At 41.5% G+C, this 10,224-nt stretch overlaps 1 protein-coding gene across 1 annotated transcript in view; it reads left to right on the forward strand.

Annotated features, from left to right (window-relative positions):
* The window catches only part of MIPEP (mitochondrial intermediate peptidase), a 151,785-nt gene that overhangs the window by 14,865 nt on the left and 126,696 nt on the right, over positions 1-10,224 (forward strand). Inside the window, exons 5-7 of the mRNA XM_011958800.1 lie at positions 534-597; positions 5,431-5,613; positions 6,178-6,334. Of these exons, the coding sequence (XP_011814190.1) occupies positions 534-597; positions 5,431-5,613; positions 6,178-6,334 (404 nt within the window). The remainder of the gene's footprint in view (positions 1-533; positions 598-5,430; positions 5,614-6,177; positions 6,335-10,224) is intronic.

The following is a 10,224-nucleotide window of genomic DNA, read 5'->3' on the forward strand; positions in this document are numbered from 1 at the left end:
AAAAAAAAAAAAAAAAAAAGAAATTGGTTCCAAGCATGAAGCAGGAGTAAAAAGAAAGAAAACAATTCTCATAGCCAAGACAGTCAGCGTCCAGCACAGCATCAAAGGATTTAATATTCTAAATAGCTGCTACTGGCTGGAAGAAAAACTGAAAATCTCACGCAGAGGGCCTTTGAAAAACTGTCCAAATATGAAACCTGTTTTATGTTTTTAATTATTAGGATTTGGATTGAGTTGAAATAAATAAGTAATTATTATGGTGGCTTTCACAGGTTTGTACTCTGAATAAAGGAATAAGCTCTTATATGATGAGCCAATCATAATTGTCAGTCAGATAGATGTTTTGCCTGACTTCTGAGGATATTAAGATCCTTGTTTAAAACAAAGTGTGTGTGTGTGTCTGTGTGTGTGTGTTTTGAAAAAACTTTTGGCAGTGAGGCTCAAAAAGACTGATTTATTTAACAAAAAACCACAATTTTTTTTGTTAGTAATTTTTATTACCTGTTATAACCTGGGGCTCATTTCATTTATAGGCGAGTGGCTGAACTGTTTATGTTTGATTTTGAAATCAGTGGAATCCATCTAGACAAAGAAAAGGTACATCTTTTCTCTGTTTTTTTGACTCTTCCTGTTTTACTAACATTTAGTTGATACCATTATTGCTACAGTCCTTGTATATATTGCTTGAATTTGCATACTGCAAAAATGTGCAGGTCTTTTTATCTGTTACAAAATTCTTCTATAGATTGTATTTGAATGTAGCCCCCTCTCTGGAAGTTGACCTATCACACCATGATAATTCAGAATTAAGGAAGACTTGAGCCAAGTGGAGTGTTTTAGATATCATGGAATTAGGATGAGATAGGCAATATCAGGAAAGACTGCCAAGTGAATGGGAAAGCTGATGTCATTGAAGATGGGTAGTACAGAGAATATCATTAAGACCTTACGAAAGTGTATTGATTTATATTATATGTGTGTTTGACAGATGCAGCAAGCATAGATTACACAGCGTTTACACTGGGATGGAGGGCCTTCTACCTAGTCCAGCCCCTTCATTTTACAGATGTGGAAACAAGACCCAGTGATTTGTTCAAGTTGCCATCCTAACTAACAAATGGCCAGTGTTAGTTCTTAAAATTTCTAACACTGGCCAGTGTTCTTTCCAGCGCGTAACATCCTGAGAAACCAAGTGCCTCATTTCAGTTTTAAACTCAGGGTTGGAAGAACAGCAGAGACTTGACACCATTGGAAGTTCAGCCTGCCCCACAGTCTCCCCGACTCCCCTGCGGTCTAGACTATTATGACTTTTTGTTTATTTGTTTTAAACAGTAATACATTTTTCCTAGTAAATGTGGTAGAATTAAACCACTTACCTATGAAGTGATTAAGTTATCAGAATATCTTGAAAGTAGAAGGTAGGGCCTTGGGAATATGTGTCGCGTACAGTAGATGCCACCATGTTGATAGGTGCCGAGTTTGAGTAATGCTGGAACCTTCACACATCTGATGTGCCTGTGTGGTGTTAAAGGCCCGGCATGTGATTCCTGCTCTGACCCTGAGCCAGGACGTGCCTTCCCAGTGGCCCGTGAGGCTTATGGGCTCCACTGTAAACTCAAATTGCCTAAAGTGACCACATTTGCCCCCTTCCAAATCAGTTCTTCATTAATACTTCTCTGTAAAATAAAATTTTGGAGTGAGTTATATTCTTTCCCTTCCTAATATTCTCATATCTTCTAACCAAGTCCTTGCATTGTTCCTACAGTCCTGCATCTGTCTGCATCCCAAAAGCACATCATCTTGATTCCTGTCACCAAACACCTGGGCTGTTCTTAAGGCCTCTGTCTTCCTAACAGTCATTATATTTAACATCAACTGAGCACTTGCTATTTTAAATCATCTGTTTCTCATCAAATCTTCACAACAACTTTGAGCTTGGTGCTACTATTACTTCTGGCTTTTTTAGATGAGGAAACCAAAGCTGTAGAGGTTGTGGGAGGTTATTTTGTAAGCCAGACAGGCTCCAGAGCCTGCATGGCCAGCATGTCACCATCCTGCTGATCAGTCTTCCCTGTCTGTGAACATTGGATTAGTTTTCATAAAACATTGATTTGTTACTTTCCTGCCCAGAATCGTCCTGTGGACTTCCCATAGTCTAGTGAACTGGCGAAGTTCACATATAACAGAGAGCTCACTCTCGTGGCTGTGCTCCGGCTGTCAGCCTCTCATACACGGCGTCCTCCCCGGTGTGTGGTGCGCTGTCCTCCTAAGCCTGCTCACCAGGTTTCCCTGGCCGAAATCCCCATGGAGGCTTCATCCTCACGCCACATTGTCTGTGAAGCTTTTATCCGTCCCCCAGGTGGCATTTTGTATTCATCTGAATGCATTTTACTTATTTCATGTAGCATTCTTCTTTACCTCTTGGTGATGATGATGCTGTTGTTGTTGTGTTGCTTATCTAAATTCTAGGCTTACAAAGGATCGAGAACATGGATCATGTTTTTTAGTGCATATTAGTTTCGGAAAAAGGATTGAGTGAATGTATGACAAATCATACTAATGCTAGCTATCATCAAGTTTGATATCTTCAGAAGGAAGGTTGCTAGTAGAGAATCCAGGTGAATAGTTTTAGTTTTTATGTATCCTCATGAAGGATGCTTTTGAAACTTTGCTGACAAATAATATAGGTTCAGTTTCACCAGCATAGACTTTGCCGCTTTTATCTAACATACTGTCACAGTGTAGCTCCTTTTTCCCAGTGAGCAGCTCCCTGGGGAACCCATCAATATTGAATATGCAGGTAAAGTAAACCTGCTCAGTTTTCCCTTTGTAACTTCCATGTCTGTTCTCAAAGGTGCTCCACCAGGACAGAATATAAAGTAGACATGTTCCATTTTTCAAAAGAGAGACCATAAAATAAACCCACCAACAAAATCTATAAATCATCAAAGCCTATATTCTTTCCAGTTGGTTTCTTATTTAATTAATTAATTAATTAAATTTTTTTTTGAGACAGAGTTTCACTCTTGTAGCCCAGGCTGGAATGCAACTGGGCAATCTTGGCTCACCGCAACCTCCACCTTCCGGGTTCAAGCGATTCTTCTTCCTCAGCCTCCTGAGGAGCTGGGATTACAGGCACGTGCCACCACGCCCAGCTAATTTTGTAATTTTAGTAGAGACGGGGTTTCTCCATGTTGGTCAAGCTGGTCTCCCAACCTCAGGTGATCCACCCACCTCAGCCTCCCAAAGTGCTGGGGTTATAGGCGTGAGCCACCACACCCGACCTTAATTTTTAAGGTCTCATAGAAATATAAGTTTAAAATTAATAGAAATGTTTATTTTTAACATTATTTAATAACACAGAAATTTCATAGAATTTTTGAAGAGTTCAGATGATTGTACATTTCATTGTTACCACGGAATGATGAAGTGATATGCCTGACAGATCATTGAAGTCGGCATGAACTCAGTTTTGATTTTTCCAGAGATTTGATCAGTTGATAAAATCTTCAAAGTAGTTAATTTTATCACATTTTTTTTTTCAAAGTAGAAGTTTTGAAGAAAATTTTGGAACTGTAATGTGATTTCAAAATCTTGTTCATCTTTTTTGTTATTCCACTTGTTACCATTAGGTGGTGTTAAATGGCCGTATCAGGAACAAAATGAGCAAAGGGAAATCTGGACTGTAAAGAAATGGGAGTCTCCGAAAAGTTTTTTCCATGAAATTTGAATTTTCTATATTGAAATTCTGGGGATATTGATATATAGTCAATTTTTTTTAGCATCTTATCAAACATACCCCTACATCATCTATGTTTATCTTTAAAAAGTATGTTAGTGGGCCGGGCGCGGTGGCTCAAGCCTGTAATCCCAGCACTTTGGGAGGCCGAGACGGGCGGATCACGAGGTCAGGAGATCGAGACCATCCTGGCTAACACGATGAAACCCCGTCTCTACTAAAAATACAAAAAACCTAGGCGGGCGAGGTGGCGGGCGCCTGTAGTCCCAGCTACTCGGGAGGCTGAGGCAGGAGAATGGCGTGAACCCAGGAGGCGGAGCTTGCAGTGAGCTGAGATCTGACCACTGCACTCCAGCCTGGGTGACAGAGCGAGACTCCGTCTCAAAAAAAAAAAAAAGTATGTTAGTATTGTGGCTTAATCATTTTTTAGAACACAGAACAATTTAGAACCTGTTAATTGCTGTCTCCCCTCCCAGAAAGATTTGTATACACTTTCACCCGAAGCCCAACATGAGCCCAGTGCAAAGCCTGTCTAGTTTTTTAGCAACCAGTAACTGAAAATTCCTCCAGTCAACCTGACTATTATGTGGATTCTAGTTTATATTTCATCTTAAAGCATTTATGGCAACCCCTTTGCTAATACACGTTTTCTCAGGTGATTGTGTGTTACAGAGGTTAAGGCTAGGCGGATGTGCGGGCACCATCCACATCCTCATCACTGACCATTTGAGGGCCTGGCAGGAATGAGGACCATGTGCCACATGACAGGGACACGGAATAGAAGACAGGACCATGCCTTGGGGCTCCGGTCTACTTCTTAGACTTAACTGTATCATTCTGTAGCAGCTCAAGCACATGCAAAATCAGAACTCTTTTCCCTCCCGAGACAGGGTCTCACTTTGTTGCCCAGGCTGTAGTGGTGTGACCTTACCTCCTGGGCTCAAGTGGTCCTGCTGCCTCAGCCCCACAAAGGGCTGGGACTGCAGGCGTGTGCTGCCACCCCCGGCCAAAATCAGAACTCTTAGAATGTGCTTCCCCACTTCTGGAGGCTCACTACACTTTTGCAAAGAACTATTTGTTTTTTGAGACAGAGTCTCCCTCTGTCTCACAGGCTGGAGTACAGTGGTGCGATCTCGGCTCATTGCAACCTCTGCTTCCTGGGTTCAAGCGATTCTTATGCCTCAGCCTCCCAAGTAGCTGAGATTACAGGCACACACCACCACGCCCAGCTAATTTTTATATTGTTAGTAGAGATGGGATTTCACCATGTTGGCCAGACTGGTCTCCAACCCCTGACCTCAAGTGATCTGCCCTCCTCGGCCTCCCAAAGTGCTGGGATTAAGGCATGAGTCACTGCACCTGGTATGTGTTTTTTAATGTTGTTAGTTTCAACAATTAGTTATATAACCTAGACATAAAACAGAACTAGAAGTTATGTAAACCTTAAAGCATAGAAACATCAGAAAATCATAAGTATGATCTTTTTGTTAGAATATTAAATATCTGTTAAAAGTGAAATTAATATATTATTTATAAAATATAGTAATATTCATTTTACTAACATTTAATATTTTATTAAATGATAACTCAACAATGTATATGTTGATTTGACATCTTTATATTTTGTTTATTAAATCGTGAAATATTAATTCAGAATGCCTTGAAATAACTTTTGCTCCTCCTGCATACAGCGTAAAAGAGCAGTGGACCTCAATGTTAAAATCTTGGATTTGAGTAGTACATTTCTTATGGGAACCAATTTTCCCAACAAGATTGAGAAGCATCTCTTACCAGAACACATTCGTCATAACTTTACATCTGCTGGGGATCATATCATCATTGATGGTCTCCATGCAGAAGCACCAGATGACTTGGTATGTATGTTTCATTCTCTTTGTTGTTTAGGTCCCATCTGTGTGTTGCTACTGTTTTAACCTAAAATTCAGTAATAATATAGTAGTATCCTTAAAAACTTTTTAGCATTACTAAGCCCTAAAAGTTTAACTTGTGGAATTATTAATGCCATAAACACTTAAAAGAATGAAAATGATTTAATTACTTATATTTCATACAAGACTTCTTATTTTTAAAGTATGATTAATAACAGCATTGACTGACATTCTAGACTACAGAGACTTTTAAATTCGTGCAGCCTTACTTCTCCTGGTTAAGACGCTGTATAGCGTAGAGATCCATGCACTGGGTAGAGGTGTGTCCCAGTGTACCTCAGAACAGTACCCTAGAGCTGCAGTCACATATGCTGTTGCATCCCATGCTGTTGGATGACTCTGGAAGCTTTATCGCCTTGTGTAGACCGTTGCTTTATTTTGAAAGCGGTGATCATCTGCAGATCAAGTGGTGAGCATGAGCCTGTGTAATTGTCGCGTAGGACTGTGTCATGGTATTTATAACCTTCACCGTTTACTTTTTGAATGTAGGTGCGAGAAGCTGCTTATAAAATTTTTCTTTATCCAAATGCTGGTCAGTTGAAATGTTTAGAAGAATTGCTCAGCAGTAGAGATCTTCTGGCGAAGCTGGTGGGATATTCCACGTTTTCCCACAGGGCTCTCCAAGGAACGATCGCTAAAAGTCCAGGTAAGCCTGTTTATCCAACATTTAAGGGCAAAGCAGGATTTTTATGAAACTGAGCTTTTGATTTTAAATAGCTGTAAATTAGTGTTCTATTTTTAATACATGCAGAGAACCATTTATAGGGATTTTCTATGTATTTTTATAGGAACCATTTTTAAATAGAGCTAATAATTTGGCATCTATTCTGTCCAAAGAATTTTATTTTATGTGAATGTTGAGAGTAAAATCATAACGTAAATTTTCATTTTGATGTTAGTCTAAATTGTTTTCATTTTAACTCAATTAGTTTCTGTGCTCAGTTTGACCAAATTGGTTAGAATTAGGGTGAGAGAATGAGAGATCAGTATGTTTACTGAGGTCGAGATTAATTATAGGTTAGGTCATATAAAAAACACACAGTCAGCTAGGCCTCCTTTTCAGAGAGAAGAGTACTGCTTAGGAAGGTTTGTGCTAGGTGAGGTGTTACGGAAGTGTGTCGTTGGGTTTGTCATAAACTGCCTTGTGCTATGTTGAGTTCCTTATGATTCATAATGTCTAAGAGAAAATGTTACACAATAATAATATAAATGTACATAATACGTTTTTCAAAAGCATTTATTAACTTCCAGTTGTAATTTCGGTGGTGAGTCAGGAGTAGGGTGGCCATGATGGTGGAGCTGCGTGAGACTTAAGGCCTTGGCAGTGAAGTTGTAAGACCTAGTGAGGATGAGGGGGAGGAGGAGGCAGTGTGGTGGGCCCCCTGGGGTTCTAGTTGTATATCGGGTTAGACATGCCACTCACGGACAGAGGGGACACTAGGGGCAGATCACAACCTGAATCCTCGCTTATCTTTATTCCTTCTGTGCTTATCCCTTCTCACGCTAGCACGTTCTTCTCTTTTCCAGAGTTCTCTAAACGCACTCAATCTTGCTTCCTACTCTTTCATAAACAGCTGTTTCCCTTGACTTGTCAAGGCTCTCGGTTAAGCCGCAGGCGTGTCACACTCATTGCGGCCTGGGTTCCCTTGCTCATGTCACTCTCCGACAGAGAGCAGCTTTTTTTCCTAGTCTACCTGTTAAAATCTTACCCCGTTTTTCTAGTGCTCAGCTCAAAACTCACCTCTTTCATGAAGCTTGTTAAACTTTTTCACTTTCCTTGGACTGCTTTGTCCCTAAACCCTTAAAACACTTATAATTTGTTTCATATAATCGAAGGTCCTAAACAGATATAACATGTATGTCATGTATTAAATGTGTGTTTTTAGTGTATGTTTTTTCTTTTTTTGTAAGTATCAGTTTGGTGGAAAGTATGTTTTTCTGTAGTCACTGTTGTCAACAGTTTGATTATAATAGTACCATATTTTTATTTTATATTTATATAAAAATAATATTAGAATATCATTCAGTGCTTACTCTGTTGTTATGTCATTTCCTTCCTCTGCAGCTTTGTGAAGTAGGTATTTGTATTCATGTCACAGATAAGGAATCTAAGGTTAGGTTATATTGCTAAAATGTGGCAGAACTGAAACCTAAACACATATTCTACATTCATGGTTTTCCATAGGCTGCTTGAGACCTAATGCCCTATGTTTTATATCATCTACATCCCATTTTTGTTTATTAATTCAGCAGATATTTGCTGATTGCCCACTATATGTCAGATACTATTCTCAGTCATGGTGTATAAAGCAGAACAAAATTCCTATCCTTATGCCGTTTACATTCTTGTGAGCAAGGGAAGACAGTTAAGAACGAAATGAGTAGATAAAGTATGTGGTATGTTATTAGTTAATGCAAGCTGTGGAGAAACTGAACAGGGAAGGGGATAAGGAATGTGGGCATGTAGGCTGGTGTTGGAGTTTTAGAGAGTGTTGTCGGAGGGCTCACTGAGAACGTGGCATGTGAGCACGCTCTTGACAGGAACAGGCGTGAGGCTGTGGCTCTTGGGGACAGAAAGGTTTCACGCAGAGTCACTGGCAAGTGCTAAGGTCTTGAGGCAGAAAAATGCCTGCCACGTTTGAGGAGGGCAGAGTGGCTGAAGCGCAGTGTGTGCAAGGAGAGTGGCGAGAGGTGGGAACAGGCTGACAAGGGGCGGCATTAAGTACAGACGACGCAAGTGCAACAGGTCGCTGTGGGGGTTGGGGCAGAGGAGTGAGAGATCTGACTCCAGTGCTAACGGTGAGAGTCAATGCTGCTGTTCCTGAGAGAAGACTGCAGCAGGGCCAGGGTGGAAGAGGGCCTGTTTAGATGCTTTTTTGCAGTAGCTATGATGAGAAATGTTGGCATCTTGACCAGGTAGTAGCAGGGAGGGTGGTAAGATGTGATCAGATTGTGGGTACATGGTATTTGGAAGAGGGAGCCAACATTTTCGACCTGAGCAACTAGAAAGAGTGAGTTACTACCGTTAACTAAGATTGGGAGGACCAGGAACTTGGTTTGGTTCAAGTTAAGTTGGAGACACCAAATGAGGTTCAAGTGGCCAAGTTGGGTAGGCAGTTAGATAGAGTGTGGAGTTCTGAGCTTCAGATGTAAGTTTGAACCGCTAAAATGAGACTCTGAGACCACTAAGAGAGTGAACTTAAAGAACAAGTCCAAGGACTGCGCTCTGGGGCCTTCAAGTTTAAGAGGCCAGGCATGTGAGGAACCGCTAGTTAACACTGCCAGATGTAACGGCCAGTAAGGGAGGTGGAAAGTGATCACAGCATGTGGTCCTGGAGGCCACGCAGAAGGTTTGTCTACAGGAGAAGGGAGAGATCAACTGACTCATGCTGTGGCCAGGTCAGATGTGAGGAGGGCTGGGCATGACCACTGGCTGTAGCAGCGTGGAGCTCACTGCACCTGCAGCACCCAGCGCCAGATTCCGTGACTGGCAGGTCAGCCTTGTGCACTAAGCGCTTGGTGTGCTGATGTACTGGCGGAGGGCTGTTGTGCACGACATCACATAAGATGTGCCCCGGGTCCTTGAGGATGTAAAGCTTAGTTGAGGAGCCGGATATATGCATATAAAAAGAGAAATGATAATACAGGTTGGCACGTTTTCGGTGCCGATGGAGTAGTACAGACAAAACAATGCCATGGGATATAAGAGCTCGGGGCGTCTGTCAGATGCGTCTGTGGCTGTTGAAGGCACCCTGAGGGAAATGAAACGGTCATGCACAGTGTCAGAGTGAGCGCTCCGCAGAGCAGGGGAAGGCAGGAAAGGCTGACTGAGGCTAAGGCGGGCATTCATGTGGACGGTGAATGAGGAGGTAACTGCGGTGAGGCACTTAGTGATTTTCAGGGGGTTTCAAATTCAGTCTTAATATGACAATTCTCTAGGGACACTAACTGAGGCAAGCCAGGTGCAGTGTCTCACGCCTGTAATCTCAGCACTTTGGGAGGCCGAGGCAGGCAGATCACTTGAGATCAGGAGTTTGAGACCAGCCTGGCCAACATGGTGAAACCCCGTCTCTACTATAAATACAAAAATTAACTAGGCACGGTGGCAGGTGCCTGTAATCCCAGCTACTTAGGAGGCTGAGGCAGGAGAATCGATTGAAGCCCGGGAGGCAGAGGTTGCAGTGAGCCGAAATGGCACCTCTGCACTCCAGCCTGGGCAACAGAGCAAGACTCTGTCTCAAAAAAAAGATGATTTGAGGCAGATTCTTCACATGTAAAATGACTGGAAGAATAAGATGGATGAATGTTAAATGAGGGTTATTAAGAGATAAAATGTATGCAAGCATACAGAGGAATTCATTTGAAAACAGTTTGGTATGGCACTTGGAAAATAATCCTAAAATGAGATTTCATTGTTGACTAAATAATGTCTTTGTTCCCCAAAATTCCAATTGTTGTTTCATATGGCACATGAGCCAGTGTTTTCAGAATTCGTATACACAGGGCTTGTTAAGTTTTTTTTTTTTTTTTTTTTTT

Source organism: Colobus angolensis, unplaced genomic scaffold (genome assembly GCF_000951035.1).
Source record: "Colobus angolensis palliatus isolate OR3802 unplaced genomic scaffold, Cang.pa_1.0 Scaffold113, whole genome shotgun sequence".
Classification (NCBI taxonomy): Eukaryota; Metazoa; Chordata; class Mammalia; order Primates; family Cercopithecidae; genus Colobus; species Colobus angolensis.